At 45.3% G+C, this 16,554-nt stretch overlaps 1 protein-coding gene across 1 annotated transcript; it reads right to left on the bottom strand.

The window, feature by feature from the left end:
- Positions 1–972: 972 nt before the first annotated feature.
- On the bottom strand, positions 973–4,265 carry si:dkey-175m17.6 (N-acetyllactosaminide beta-1,3-N-acetylglucosaminyltransferase 2). Its single transcript, XM_056578344.1, has 2 exons — positions 4,041–4,265; positions 973–2,628 (listed from the first exon to the last, which is right to left on the bottom strand). The coding sequence occupies exon 2, from the start codon at positions 2,623–2,625 to the stop codon at positions 1,333–1,335; it is 1,293 nt and encodes a 430-aa protein (XP_056434319.1). The 5' UTR covers positions 2,626–2,628; positions 4,041–4,265; the 3' UTR covers positions 973–1,332.
- Between the last annotated feature and the right edge of the window lie 12,289 nt (positions 4,266–16,554).

Below are 16,554 nucleotides of genomic sequence, written 5' to 3'. Positions count from 1 at the left end.
GCTTCTTAAAAATAAATTAATGAGCCAGTCTTTTGAACGGCTCTTTGCAAAGAACGGCTCCTCAAGATCCGGCTCCCTTCGAAGAGCCATAAATACCATCTCTAATGCCAATCAATGTGTCGATACCTTACTTAAGAAAGGGATCCGTCCGTTACATGGCGTCTTGGCTAACTTTTTAGTGAACGGCCTCACCCTGTGGTCAAAGTGTGTATCGCAGTGATGGACCGGAACAATGAACACAGCTGAGTCGGGACCATTGTCGGGAGACACAACCTGCGTCCTTAAGAACCAAACTGCCAAAGTTGATGTTGAGGTCCACGTCCGTATAGTATAACACCACGGTGTGTGGCACCTCACATACAACATCGCTCATTATTACGTATACATTCTTAAAAAGAAACACGATTACAGATAACGGTCGTAAAGAAAAACATTTTATTCCATCTTCTAATCTAATTAATTAACAAGGGTGCCACTGATAAAGCAAACGGTTTAAATCCTAGTTCAGTGGGGTTATTTCTAATCACATCACATTTTGCATTCATTATATAAACGGAAAACCTTTCAAAGACCACCTGACATGACATCTGGTATCTGATAAACGATCATAGTGGCGGGACTCTGTAGCAGGGATGGGAGGATCGTTCAGGAGTTGATTGGCAGCACTGGGAGAGTCCACTGTCTGCTTTCATGGTATACTTTGCTCCAACAGTTGTTTGGATGTAATCCTGTTAAGTTTATGTTTTTGTATATGTATATTTCTGTTATGTATATGTACATATAACTATGTATTATGTATAGATGTGCATAAACATATGTACATATATATGAGCATGCCTTTTTTATGTATAAATATATATACATATGAGAGGTATTTTATGTATATGTGTGTACATGTACATATACATGAGTATGCATGTTATCAAAATACATAAACAAGAGTATGAATGTTATGTATATATACATGTGGATTAACATGAGTATGTACATAGAAGGTAAAAAAAAATCATAAACATTGAGAAAAGCAGAGTTAAGCATGAGATCTTAAAACGTGCACATTTTTCATTTCCTTAATGCCCAGGCAGCTCAGAAAAGCATTCCTTAATCACTCAGGCAGACAGAGAGCCGTGTTGATCTTGATTCAGACACAGCTCAACTGAATAGGTCCAACTCGGGAGGAGGTGGGGGGTGTCTTAACCTGAGTCAAACAAATCAGCATGTCTGACGTCTGTCTGGCTGCTCTGAACACGCAGCCCGACACCCTCCAGCCTCTATCTCTCATGCCTCAGAGGACGCAGGGCACCAGCCCCACATTTGAATATCAAATCCAGCTCAGCAGCGCCCGGGAAGTCCGAGCAGCGCCCGCCACAGCAGCAGCATCTGCTTGGGCGTCCGCTTGTGCACCAGAAGCACCGACCTGTAGGAGCACGGCTTAGTCCTCTTGTAGCGCGGCAGGTCGAAGGTGAAGAAGCCGGGGTGGTGGCTGGGCGCCACGCCCAGGCGGTTCAGACACATGCCCAGGTACACGTCGTCGATGGGGAACATCTGCACCAGCTCCGACACCTCCTTCAGACGCATCAGCAGCGAGCCCGAGTAAGCCACGCCCCCGCCGCCGGCGTAGGGCGGGTACACGCCGCTGTAGAAGCTCTCGGGGATGTAGTACTTGGTGTCGGGCTCGCGGTTGGGCCGGGCGTTGTTGATGACCTCCCCGACGAACAGGTCGAAGGAGGCGTCGCTGTTGTTCTGCAGGCCGCGCCACAGCAGGTGCTCGTCCAGCCGGTGCTGCAGGTACTCCAGCAGCCGGTTGGTCCGCACCAGCACGTCGTCGTCCCCCTTGAACACGAAGGTGGCGGTGGGGCAGTGCTCCTCGAACCAGCCCCAGAACAGCAGCTCCTTCAGGGTGAGGTTGAAGAAGGTGTCCCTGAAGTCCCACTGCAGGATGTCGGCGTGCTGCCGGTTCTCCAGCTCCAGCAGCCGGCCCAGGTCCGGGTGCGGCCCGTTGCCCGCGTCCTGTCGGCCGAGCAGGAACACGGTCCGCACCTCCCACACCCCCCTACCCATGGGGCCGGTGACCCGCCCCCGCCGGCCCCAGGTCTCGCGGATGGCCTGGCGGTTCTCAAAGTTCCCCACCTGGGACTTGACGGCGATGAGGAGGGCGGGGGAGCCGGGGGTGAGGGCCCCGTCGGGGCCGCAGACGTTGGGCTGGTTGATGATGAGAGGGTAGCGCCGCCGGTGCATGGACCCCACGAACGCCCGCACCTGCTCCGGGAGGTCCGCCGGGCCGTCCGGGGGCAGGCCCGCCCGGCAGTCCCGCTGGGTGGCGTTGGCGTCCGAGCTCGTGGCGTTGGCGTTCAGGATGGGGTTGTGCCGGCGGTCCAAGGCGTGCTGCAGCCGGTTCCACAGGGCACGCTCCAGCTGCAGGTTCCAGAAGGGCTGGAGGGGCAAGGGGGACCAGGGGCCCCGGTCTGAGGCCCCCGGGGCCACGTAGCGCTGGGGGATCTTTGGCGGGGTGTAGGAGAGGGTGACGAAGATGGACACCAGGATGTAGATGACGAGGTGGCCAGTCATCATGCAGGGCAGCAGACACATGCACAGCAGCTTCCCCCTGCAGCGACAGCGCGCCATACCCTGGCGCACACACACACACACACACACACACACACACACACACACACACACACACACACACACACACACACACACACACACACACACTTCTTTCTCAATATAATCTTTTAGATACATTACATATATAAGAGCATCCACTGTTTCGTAAAATACTGTTCGCAAAAATGCCTGATATTTCGGCCCCTGGTAGATAATAAAATCAGTGTCACAGGTTGGCTAACATGTCCTATAAATAAAGACAGCATGGTCAGGCTGTCAGCTAACATGTCCTTTGAAGACGTCATGGTCACACTGTGAGCTAACATCTCCTATAAATAAAGACATGTTTATGTGAGGTAGCTGGGTGTGTGTTTCGTAAGGACACTGAGCTGTGTGTTCGTCTCCTTAGTAACGTCCATCGGGACTCGTTATGCCTGGGTCCACAGACACATCAGGGGTCTGAAGCACCATCAAGACAAACGTTAAAGATATAAACCGAGGTCTGCCGTTAGTGGGAAATAATGTACTATGGGGTGGTCAAGGGTGGATCTAGGAGGTAACCTTTAGGGAGCATAGCACCTAATAAGATTTGCATTGGAATACATCTGCAATGGTTTATTATTTGTAGTATAGTGGCTATCCAGGGTAAATTCATAGAAGTCATAGGTGGATCAATTCAACCAACCATGGGTTATCTCAAAAGAGAATTTGCAGATTGCTCTTTTGACTCTTTCCAGACATTGTTTTCAGTAGGCTAGGCTATATCAGCTGTAAATAAAAGTGTAAACACATTTTCAGAGGGCGGGAGATTACACTGAGGCTTCATTGAATAGGGTTTATTCAAATTATACCAGTCAACAACAAGGATTAGGATAATATTACGTTTATGTCTCACTACATTTGTGTTTTTAATCGACTAAATCTGTATACATTTACATATTCCTCCGCGGTCAGTGAGCTCATTGATGTTGAGTTATCAATGTCTCTGGTAGTTATATTTATAGTAATGTATATAGTTAGATTTATAGTTAGATCGATTGAGTTAATGTTAGATGTGTTTATATTTAGGTAGCGGGGTCCCGAACATGAATACACACCCTTGGAACACACCCTTGATACACACCCTTGGAACTTCATTGAACAATCAGGATCATAAAGATTATTCGAACATGCTGTGGTAGGCTTTACATTGATGTATTCAAAACATTTGGCAAACTCGCATTTATTGACCAACTCTTTACATACAGATTTATTTAGCGAAAGTAGGAAGCAGTCGTGGACAAGCTTGATCTAACACATTGTTGTCATGGGAAGGTGTTGCACATCTGACAGGCAGAGTTTTGGAAACACTCTTTCGATGCGCTTTAAACGACATGCCTGGACAATAGAATAAAGCAGAGCACATCTTTAATCAAACAGATCGGAAAACTCACCCACGTTTCAGGGCTATATTCCTTCTCACTTCCTTTCTTTTAACCCTATATTGTGAAAGCATGTATTCCCTATATGTTTTCCGATATTCCTCACGTCTTCCCTATATATGATCAATCATCGATCTGGTATCTGTAAAGGTAAATCAAAAATCGATCAAAATATTAAATCTATTCATATCTAACACACCATGCTCCATCCGCGATAATTACGGAGAATAGTTCCCAGTCCTCCCGACCTCAGGTTGTCGAGCCAACAGGTAGGCCTACGCGTTTAGCCACAAACGCACACACACGCACGCGCGCGCACACACACACACACACACACACACACACACACACACACACACACACACACACACACACACACACACACACACACACACACACACACACACACACACACACACACACACACACACACACACACACACACACGCACACACACACACATACACGTGACGTAATTTGCATACCGGGATATAGGTTCATTTTTTATGGGCCTTGCTCTATATAATATTCCACTTATTTGGTCATCCCTGGTATGTTGTTTGCCTTTCTCTTTTGTCGGCCGGCATTGTAATTGTCCCTTTTGTTGAACGTTTAAAAAGCATTGTATCGTTTGCCTTCTATGTGGGTTTGCTCAATAATGCAAATATAACACGAGATGCAAAGGCTGCAGGAGGGGTTTTAGTGTTCCTCATATAGGCGTTATCACCTTGCACGACACCAGGGGCAGAATACTATTAACTTATTGATTAACTATTGTGTTGTCGGAAAGACATGCAGGTGTGTAACTTAGTTTTGTGTCTTGGAAAATGAATGTCTTTAGTTTCCTGGGTTAAAAACAACAATCCTAACCATCTTTTCTATCGTAGCATTTTATTTAGTTGATAAACATCGCTCTACCTACAGCCTGATTCCTAACTGTACCTACTGATCCTTCAGAGGCCAGCCTCAGTTACTATTACACAAACTATCAGCAAACGGTAATTAGTATGTTTTATTGGATGACTAAAGGATTGTTTCGCCAAGTAATTGAATGTAGGTAAATATTGCTATATTGTTTACTGTACTCTGTGAACACTGTGTATAGTCTGATAAACCAAATCTATGTTCTGCACATTGACTGTAAAGTAGGCTCTGCAGCAGACATTTAGTGTGGCCTTCAATTATATCATGAGATTGGATCGCTGTGTAAATTAAGGATGCAGAGCCTACCAAATGAAGGGTTTGAATCAGTGATTACAAACTAGTACACTAGTACACTTCCACAGGAACAGAAATTTGGAAAATGTACCGGTAAATATGTCTGTAAAGGGTTATAAAGATGGACAGTCGTCAACGTGCGGTGAGGTGGCCCTTCCTACCCCAGACATGCCAGATTGAAGGCAAGCCCAGTGGACCGTATGCTGTGAACTCTCGCGTTGAGGGTAGGTATCAAGATCTATGGAGAGGTACACATCTTTCCCTTGGCTTTTCTCTATATGGAATCCCTGTTACTACAACAATCATAGCAACCAAATGGGTGCAACAGCACCCAAGGGATGCTCACTGCAAAGCCAGACGGGGGGCGCTTAACCCCCAGCTCCACGGTAGAGATCTTCCAAACCAACGGCTGTCCAGAAGGAGCTCCACACATCCACATGCGGCCAGAGCTCGCTCTCCGGGGCTGTATGTCACCGGGAACACAGGGAAGTGCTCAAGTAGGCAGGAGCAAGTTTAACTGGGACTAGAGTAGACTGGGAAACCAGGGCATAGGTACTGGGAGTTGTCTGTGTTGAAATGCAGAAGGTGTGTAGGCACGACGGGTGAGATGAATGTCTCCATTTGAATCCCTTTCCTTGTCACTCTTATCACACAGGCTCGGCCGCCGCTAAACGTTAGCTCAAAGGTCGCAAAAAAAAAACAATAATCCAACAATCGAGAAAGATAATCATCCATAAACACGCTGATTACAAATCAGAGTCCCCTTCAACATGGTTATAATGCAATAAGTCCGCAAAATTTTACGACCGTATAGGTCGTTTGTACTGCCACGGATTACGACCCACTGGAGCGTATCAAGCGCCTCTACAGGTCGCGGGAGGTATGTATGCCACATATATGACCAACAGGGCATTTGGTGAAATTGTTACGTAGACATATTCGTTATTATCTGAATGGGAAATGCAATATTTTAGGACAGATACACAATTAAACGTGTTTCTAATGACATTTCTAGCGAGAAATGTACATTTTCCTTGCATAATCTTCAATCAGTGAATGTGTATGATCTTTATTAATCTTTATTATCTGAATGGGAAATGCAATATTTTAGGATCGATTCACCGTTAAACGTGTTTCTAATAACATTTCTAGCGAGAAATATACTTTTTACTTGCATAATCTTCATTCAGTGATTGTGTCTGATCTTTAGTTTTATAGTTATTAGGAAGATTTTATCGGCTCGCTCGCATGTTTCAACGACGTCAGGTTGCGAGGGACGCTGCTTTCGCTAAACTAGCAGCTCACGTGTTTCCTGTGTTTGTGTTATTAAACCGTTACTTTATGTAACTTTTAATGATATTGTAATAACCACAGGCGAGGTATTGAGCGAAGTAAGCTTGATAGCAGGTTTATTGGATTCCACAATCGGACAGGCAGGCACAGCTCCACCGGAAAACTACAACATCCAAAACTCCCGCCCGGAGGGAAACCCCCGGAACCCCCTCTCAGAAGGCCCGCCCCTTCCTCCCAAACCCTGTGACGTGAAACACGTTTATCTGAGAGCCAACCCAGTCGCATTTCAACATGAAATAGCGTGTTAGCACACACACGATTCATGCATTATCATTCAACTTGAACATGTGTTTTTACAGTATATAGTGGTGGAGGGATGACGTATGTTGGCCAACCAGGAAGTGAGCGTCGACCTGGGTTTCCCTTGACAAAAAGCCAACGGGTTTTTCCATTGGATTTTGGATTATTGCAGAAAAATTAGCATCTTTGAAGCACCTCCACAAAAACTGAAAATAAATAAATAAATAAAAATAACTGTGCTCCAAAGAACGAAATGTAAACCAATGCATTCTGAATGGGAGTGTTTCTCCGATTTTTCCATGCTACACAGAACGAAATGTAAACCCATGCAAATAAAGACTTCATGGTCATAATAATTTAAATATCATTATTCTCCTCAGTGTGTAGGGTGGTATTCTATTTTTTTCAACGGGGCTGCATCCAGTCACTTGACCGTCATGGTTGCTATGGTGGTTGCTATCGACCAGCCCCTCTAATCCTTACATGGCTCTAAAAACCACACGGCAAAGGAGCTGCCGTAAATTGTGTTATTTTTGTCGTAAACTAGGGTCCGATGGTTAAAAAATAGACAGATATTCCAAGGTATCCTTAAAAGGCAGCTTGGATGTTTTTATTTTCTGCAGTTTAGACTTCTTCTATAACCTATTTTTGAAAGCAAAACACCAAGCTCATTGATTTAACGAGGCAGGGTTATTTGAAACAATTTATTAAATAAATATTAATGAGAGGTCATTCCTTCTCCTGAGTTTGCTTCCTATTTATGTCTAGTGTACACCCCTACTGTCCACAAGCATCACCCCCCCCCTCCCCATATGGATTTGGAGAATTGTTGCCACGTCCCAGTGGTGGAGGTATCATATATATGAAGGAGGGCATTCAATTATACTACAATGATCAATTAGGAGGCCGAAGCCCGAAAGGAAGTGATGCAATAGGTGACTGCAGGTCGACAACATTTAAGTAAGCTGTACTTTGAGGTCTCTTATAGATCAAAGGGGGTCTCAAAGGACCCCCTGTCCTAGAAGCAGCCCAAGTTGTTGTTTTAGCAGCGAAATGCATTGTGTGTGTGTGTGTGTGTGTGTGTGTGTGTGTGTGTGTGTGTGTGTGTGTGTGTGTGTGTGTGTGTGTGTGTGTGTGTGTGTGTGTGTGTGTGTGTGTGTACGCTTCAACCTGTGGCTCCAGCCCTACAGGAAATGACTCAGCAAGTGCTCCATCTCGTTGCTACTGCACCCAGCGGCTCGCTTGCAAGATTTTGGCCTGAAGTTCTTCCCAGACCTACACCGTAGCCATCCAACCTGCATATCTGAGAATCAGGCCTCTCTTTAATAATGACAAAAAGTTATGAGAGAAATACACATTAACTTTTGTCTCATAAGCGGCGTGGTGCCGGCTCCTTTTGACCTTTTGACCCCAGACTTCTGGGGGAATAGCTGAATCAATTCATTTGTCAATCAGAAGCATGTAAATATCTTCCCGATGGCGTGGGGGCAAACAAGGTGTCCTTCAACATCTACGCTTCCAGGCGATTACAACGATGCCACACATGAGCATATTCGAACATGTTTAATGGTAGTAATTAGCTGTCGAAATTGGAGGCCTTAATCAATAATGAGCAGCTATTGATTTGCTTCCCGATAGAAATTTGTGAAAAATGACGTGTCATTTAGCATCTACACGTTGAGCTGAGTCCAATGACACCAAGCATGACACTCTAGCAAATTGTAACATTTATTTGACATGGTACACCTATGGTCTACGACATGATCTCGGTGTGGCAAGAGGGAGGGCTTGATCTCATTGGAGTCAGCTCAACGTGTAGATGCTAAATAACATGTAATTTGTAAAAAATCTCCATCGGGAAGCAAATCTATAGCTGGTCATTATTGATAAAGGCCTCCAAAATCGACAGCTAATTACTACCCCGAAACATATTCAAATATGATCATGTGTGGCACTGTTGCAATCGCCTCGAAACGTAGATGTCAAAGGACACCTTGTTTGCCCCGTTACACACCGGGAAGATATTTTCATACTTCTAATGGATTGATTCATATTTTAAGGTTCTCGGAGTGAGACTTTAAGTGTTGAGACGAAAGATGATATCAAGACATTTATAGAATATTCCCATTCACATTATGATTCTTCGTCATAACATCCGACCAAACATCCTGTACAGTCACCGAGCGAGGATTATGAAAGTCCAGGCCCCCCCTTCCTGCACTCGGGGTCCGACTGGGCCAAGTTTCGATGCGGGGGTCCCAGTTAGGCCTTACAATAAGGTATTCAAATTTCAGGGCGGTAGGACGTTCCTATCTCAAAAACTGTTTTTCCACCACATTCTGAACCATTAGGTCTTGCAGGTAACACTTCTGAGGGGCTTTGTCCAAATGAGAAACTTTTTTGAGGGGCGTGACCTCCAACAGTACAGTAAATGTACATAAGACAGAGGTTAGTTTATAGTCCCCATTTTTTGTGGGATGGAGGTGTACATTTGTGGCTTAAGGTGTGTAGACACAGCTGGCCTGTGGCCACGTTTTTGAAGTCTGGGGTCAAAAGGTCAAAAGGAGCCGGCACCACGGCTGAGATAACAAAAAGTTAATGTGTATTTCTCTCGTAACTTTTTGTCATTATTAAAGAGAAGCCTGATTCTCAGATATGCGTGTTGGATGGCTAGGGTGTAGGTCTGGGAAGAACTTCAGGCCAAAATCTTGCAAGCGAGCCGCTGGGTGCAGGTGCAACGAGATGGAGCACTTGCTGAGTCATTTCCTGTAGGGCTGGAGCCATAGGTTCCAGTTCAAGTTCAAGTTCATGTGTACTTTATTGGCAAAAATCTATGTAACAGGGTTAGCACAGAAGTTTGAAATTGCGTTTGACCAGTCTCCAATGTGCAGTTTAACTAAAAACATTTAAATAAGACATTGACAATACTCTCACTCACACAAACACACACACACACACACACACACACACACACACACACACACACACACACACACACACACACACACACACACACACACACATAGCAGCAGAAGTACAATCAGTGGTCACAAGGTGCAACAGTAAAGTAAAGTGCAACAGTAAAGTGCCAGTGGCATGGTGAAGTGACTATGGAATGTTCATGTGGTTTTCTTCAGTGTGTTGATGAGTCTGATGGCTTGTGGAAAGAAGCTGTTACTCAGTCTGCTTGTGCGGGACCGCAGGTTGCGGTACCGCTTCCCTGATGGTAGAAGGGAGAACAGACTGTGTGCTGGATGAGTTGTGTCTTTGATGATGTTCATTGCCCGCTTGGAACAGTGTGAAGTGTACAGTTCCTGAATGGCTGGTAGGGGTGACCTGATGATCTTTTCTGCTGTCCTCACCACCCTCTGCAGTGCCTTCTTGTCTGCAGCTAGATAGCTGCCGTGCCAGACAGAGACGTTGCTGGTCAGGATGCTCTCAATAGCACCTCAGAAGAAGGTGGTGAGGGCAGAAGTGGGGAGGTCAGCTCTTCTCATCTTTCTCAGGAAGTGGAGTCGTGTCTGCACCTTCTTGACCAGCGCGGTGGTGTTGGTAGTCCATGAGAGGTCATTCGTGATGTGCACTCCCAGGAACTTTGTGCTTTTCTCAGACTCTACTGCACTGCCGTTTATGATGAGTGGGATGTGTGTTGGTTGTTTCTTCCTGAAGTCTACAGTAATTTATTTTGTTTTGTTGACGTTGAGAAGCAGATTGTTCCTCTCACACCAGTTGATGAGTAGCTGTACCTCCTCTCTGTATGCTGAGTCATCATTGTCTTTGATGAGGCCCACCACGGTTGTGTCATCTGCAAATTTGATGATGTGATTCGTTTCCAATTTGGCACAGCAGTCGTGGGTCATCAGCGTGAACAGCAGGGGGGATAGCACACATCCTTGTGGTCCCCCCGTGTTTATGATGGTGGTCGCTGAGGAGTTGTTCCCGACTCTGACTGTCTGCAGTCTGTTTGTAAGAAAGTCCAGCATCCAGTTGCACAGTGAAGTGCTGATGCCTATTGTACTCAGCTTGTCCACCAGATGTTAGGGAATGACGGTGTTGAACGCAGAGCTGAAGTCTATGAACAGCATCCGCGCGTGACTGTTTTTGTTCTCCAGATGAGCCAGGCAGAGGTGGAGTGCTGTTGCTATGGCGTCATCAGTGGAGCGCTTGGGGCGGTAGGCAAATTGGTATGGATCCAGAGTAGTGGGGAGGGTGGATGTTAGGTGGAAGCGTATGCGTCCTTTGAGACCCCCTTTGATATATGAGACCTCAAAGTACAGCTTACTTAAATGTTGTCGACCTGCAGTCACCTATTGCATCACTTCCTAGGGCTTCGGCCTCCTAATTGATCATTGTAGTATAATTGAATGCCCTCTTTCATATATATGATACCTCCACCACTGGGACGTGGCAACAATTCTCCAAATCCATATGGGGTGGGGGGGATGCTTGTGGACAGTAGGGGTTTACCCTAGACATAAATAGGAAGTAAAATCAGGAGAAGGAATGACCTCTCACAAATATTTATTGAATAAATTGTTTCAAATAACCCTCCCTCATTAAATCAATGAGCTTGGTGTTTTGCTTACAAAAATTAGTTATAGAAGAAGTCTAAACTGCAGAAAATAAACACATCCAAGCTGCCTTTTAAGGATACCTTGGAATATCTGTCTATTTTTCAACCATCGGACCCTAGTTTACGACAAAAACAACCCAATTGACGGCAGCTCCTTTGCCGCGTGGTTTTTAGAGCCACGAGTAAGGGGGCGGTCGATAGCAACCACCATAGCAACCATGACGGTCAAGTGACTGGATTCAGCCCCGTTGAAAAAAATAGAATACCTCCCTACACACTCAGTAGTAGCTTAATGATATTTTAATTATTATGACCATGAAGTCTTTATTTGTATGGGTTTACATTTCGTTCTGTGTAGCATGGAAAAATCGGAGAAACACTCCCATTCAGAATGCATTGGTTTACATTTCGTTCTTTGGGGCACAGTTATTATTATTATATATATATTTTTTTTTTTTCAGTTTTTGTGGAGGTGCTTCAAAGATGCTAATTTTTCTGCAATAATCCAAAATCCAATGGAAAAACCCGTTGGCTTTTTGTCAAGGGAAACCCAGGTCGACGCTCACTTCCGGGTTTGCCAACATACGTCATCCCTCCACCACTATATACTGTAAAAACACATGTTCAAGTTGAATGATAATGCATGAATCTATTCATGCTATTCATGACAATTATTTTGGCCATGGTGGATCCAGATCTGCTCCGGAGCATTTCTTCACCTCGGGCAACAGCGCAGGGTTGCCAGGTCCTGCCTGCAAAAAACGTCCTGCCCACATACCGTTCAAAATCCACCCAAAATGTCAGAGAAGCAGCCCAAGTTGTTGTTTTAGCAGCGAAATGCATTGTGTGTGCGTGTGTGCGTGCGTGTGTGCGTGCGTGTGTGTGTGTGTGTGTGTGCTTAGCACGCTATTTTATGTTGAAATGCGACGTAATCCAGTGATCACGAAAACGTACACTGTCAACGTATGCTTTTGGCTACTGGGTTGGCTCTCAGATAAACGGGATTCTAACAAGATGATATTTTAGCGTCACAGGGTTTGGGAGGGGGGGAAACCCCCGGAACCCCCCTGAGAGGGGGTTCCGGGGGTTTCCTTCCGGGCGGGAGTTTTGGTTGTTGTAGTTTTCCGGTGGAGCTGTGCCTGCCTGTCCGATTGTGGAATCCAATAAACCTGCTATCAAGCTTACTTCGCTCAATACCTCGCCTGTGGTTATTCAACACAGTCTCACTCCCTACTCGTCAAACGTGTGACGCATGGCCAAGGATCCCTGGCGTCAATTTCCGACGAAAAAGTGGTACCCTTTTCGTCGTTTTTCGACGCGGGGTCCGTCAGATAGACATTCATGTTAATCCCTCAGCGTCGGATATAGACGAAAGGAAATCGATGTTTATCAACGGTGATGCCGTAGCTATTGTCTATTGATTTGTTTGACAGATTCACCATTAAACGTGTTTCTAATGCCATTTCTAGCGAGAAATGTACCTTTTCCTTGAATAATCTTCAGTCAGTGAATGTGTATGATCTTTATTAATATTTATTATCTGAATGGGAAATGCAATATTTTAGGACCGATTCACCGTTAAACGTGTTTCTAATAACATTTCTAGCGAGAAATATGCTTTTTACTTGCATAATCTTCAGTCAGTGATTGTGTCTGATCTTTAGTTTTATAGTTATCAGGAACACTTTATCGGCTCGCTCGCATGTTTCAACGACGTCAGGTTGCTAGGGACGCTGCTTTCGCTGAACTAGCAGCTCACGTGTTTCCTGCGTTTGTGTTATTAAACCGTTACTTTATGTAACTTTTAATGATATTGTAATAACCACAGGCGAGGTAGTGAGCGAAGTAAGCTTGATAGCAGGTTTATTGGATTCCACAATCGGACAGGCAGGCACAGCTCCACCGGAAAACTACAACAACCAAAACTCCCGCCCGGAAGGAAACCCCCGGAACCCCCTCTCAGAAGGCCCGCCCCTTCCCCCCAAACCCTGTGACGCTACAATACAGGCCCCCAGGACTGGTGCATATTTCCGGAATCCACCAGTGCTCAGAGGCCACGCCTGGTATTGCAGTCGGTTTAGTGGGCTGTGGACGGGTCCCGGAAGTAGATATCCTCGTTCACTCCAATACAAGTGGGGAGCAGGAATGTGTCTCCGCAGAAAATGTGTGGATATCAATCAAAGGTTCATAATTATCTTTATACCGTGTACTAAAAAAATGTACGTTTCTTCTTTTCAAAACGCCACCTCAAGCGTTTTATTAGCCGTTATCTCGCTGGGGAAGAGGGGTGTGCAGCTGAAAGGAGTCGTAGTGAAACAAATGGCATCCGAGAGGGCCTAGTTCAGTGCTCCGTTAACGTGTCCGATTTTTGGACTGGTTCATCTGCTATTTGAAACAATTTATCAAATAAATATTTGTGAGAGGTCATTCCTTCTCCTGATTTTACTTCCTATTTATGTCTAGGGTAAACCCCTACTGTCCACAAGCATCCCCCCCCTCCCCATATGGATTTGGAGAATTGTTGCCACGTCCCAGTGGTGGAGGTATCATATATATATGAAAGAGGGCATTCAATTATAGCCTACTACAATGATCAATTAGGAGGCCGAAACCCTAAAGGAAGTGATCCAATAGGTGACTGAGTCGACAACATTTAAGTAAGCTGTATAGGGTCTCTTATATATCAAAGGGGGTCTCAAAGGACGCATACGCTTCAACCTGTGGCTCCAGCACTACAGGAAATGACTCTGCAAGTGCTCCATCTCGTTGCAACTCACCCAGCGGCTCACTTGCAAGATTTTGGCCTGAAGTTCTTCCCAGACCTACACCCTAGCCATCCAACATGCATATCTGAGAATCAGGCCTCTCTTTAATAATGACAAAAAGTTATGAGAGAAACACACATTAACTTTTTGTTATCTCATAAGCGGCGTGGTGCCGGCTCCTTTTGACCTTTTGACCCCAGACTTCAAAAACGTGGCCACAGGCCAGCTGTGTCTACACACCTTTAGCCACAAATGTACACCTCCATCCCACAAAAAATGGGGACTAGAAACTAACCTCTGTCTTATGTACATTTACTGTACTGTTGGAGGTCACGCCCCTTTGCCGACCTTTTCGAGATAGCTAGGGATGCTAAAATGTTTACACACACTTCCCGGGGCCCCGTGAACGACATATCCGAGATTTGGAGTTCTAGCCCTTAGAGAAAAAAAGTTTTCCCAAATGGAGTGTCATTTGGACAAAGCCCCTCAGAAGTGTAGCCTGCAAGACCTAATGGTTCAGAATGTGGTGGAAAAACAGTTTTTGAGATAGGAAGGTCCTACCGCCCTGACATTTTAATACCTTATTCTAGGGCCTAACTGGGACCTCCGCACCGAAACTTGGCCCGGTCGGACCCCGAGGGCAGGGAGGGGGGGCCCTTCCTGCCCGAAACTTGGCCCGGTCAGACCCCACCCTTCCGGCCCTCGGGGTCCGACCGGGCCAAGTTTCGGTGCGGAGGTCCCAGTTAGGCCCTAGAATAAGGTATTAAAATTTCAGAGCGGTAGGACCTTCCTATCTCAAAAACTGTTTTTCCACCACATTCTGAACCATTAGGTCTTGCAGGCTACACTTCTGAGGGGCTTTGTCCAAATGACACTCCATTTGGGAAAACTTTTTTTCTCTAAGGGCTAGAACTCCAAATCTCGGATATGTCGTTCACGGGGCCCCGGGAAATGTGTGTAAACATTTTAGCATCCCTAGCTATCTCGAAAAGGTCGGCAAAGGGGCGTGACCTCCAACAGTACAGTAAATGTACATAAGACAGAGGTTAGTTTCTAGTCCCCATTTTTTGTGGGATGGAGGTGTACATTTGTGGCTAAATATGGGGAGGGGGGGGATGCTTGTGGACAGTAGGGGTTTACCCTAGACATAAATAGGAAGTAAAATCAGGAGAAGGAATGACCTCTCACAAATATTTATTTAATAAATTGTTTCAAATAACCCTCCCTTGTTAAATCAATGAGCTTGGTGTTCTGCTTTCAAAAATGAGTTATAGAAGTCTAAACTGCAGAAAATAAACACATCCAAGCTGCCTTTTAAGGATACCTTGGAATATCTGTCTATTTTTCAACCATCGGACCCTAGTTTACGACAAAAACAACACAATTTACGGCAGCTCCTTTGCCGCGTGGTTTTTAGAGCCACGAGTATTAGAGGGGGCGGTCGATAGCAACCACCATAGCAACCATGACGGTCAAGTGACTGGATTCAGCCCCGTTGAAAAAAATATAATACCTCCCTACACACTCTGTAGATTAATGATATTTAAATTATTATGAACATGAAGTCTTTATTTGCATGGGTTTACATTTCGTTCTGTGTAGCATGGAAAAATTGGAGAAACACTCCCATTCAGAATGCATTGGTTTACACTTCGTTATTTGGAGCACGGTTATTTTTATTTATTTATTTATTTTCCATTTTTGAGGAGTTGCTTCAAAGATGCACATTTTTCTGCACTAATCCAAAATCCAATGGAAAACCCGTTGGCTTTTTGTCAAGGGAACCGAGGGCGACGCTCACTTCCGGGTTTGCCAACATACGTCGTCCCTCTCCACCACTCTATACTGTAAAAACACATGTTCAAGTTGAATGATGATGCATGAATTTATTCTTTATTCTGCCATAGTAACACGGTAAATAAATGGCAAAAATAGGCTGAGAACGAATTCGTATTTACGATATTGTAGCGACCCTGGGACAGTTAAATAGTTTGTGTGTTATGTGTTGCATTGTATTTCGTTGTCCGTTATGCCAGTTGTTCTATGTGCTTGTATTGTAATGTTCTTCTTGTCAATCAGTGTGGGGGCGAATCATTAGGTCAGCTGGGGGAGGGCCTTGGAAGAACACGAGGGTGGGGGCCTGCACGTGAGTGAGACCGTGTCATCCCTGGCGTCGTCGGAAATCGACGCCAGGGATCCCTGCCCATCCACCCACTCCGGTCCAACAACAATATACAATTATACCGTAATGCACCTGTTCTTTGTCTTTGGATCGTTTGAATAAATGGATCAATACATGATGAATCACAATGATTGCAAGCAGAGTACCGTAAGAGTTATTGAGCAGCAGATGAACCAGTCCAAAAATCGGACACGT

Source organism: Gadus chalcogrammus, chromosome 19 (genome assembly GCF_026213295.1).
Source record: "Gadus chalcogrammus isolate NIFS_2021 chromosome 19, NIFS_Gcha_1.0, whole genome shotgun sequence".
In the NCBI taxonomy this organism is placed as follows: domain Eukaryota; kingdom Metazoa; phylum Chordata; class Actinopteri; order Gadiformes; family Gadidae; genus Gadus; species Gadus chalcogrammus.
Note: the sequence above shows the minus strand (reverse complement) of the source record. Positions and strands in the feature narration are given on the sequence as shown.

Coding starts and splice junctions, on each gene's coding strand:
- si:dkey-175m17.6 (XM_056578344.1), bottom strand. CDS start 2,625: ATGGCGCGCTGTCGCTGCAGGGGGAAGCTGCTGTGCATGTGTCTGCTG.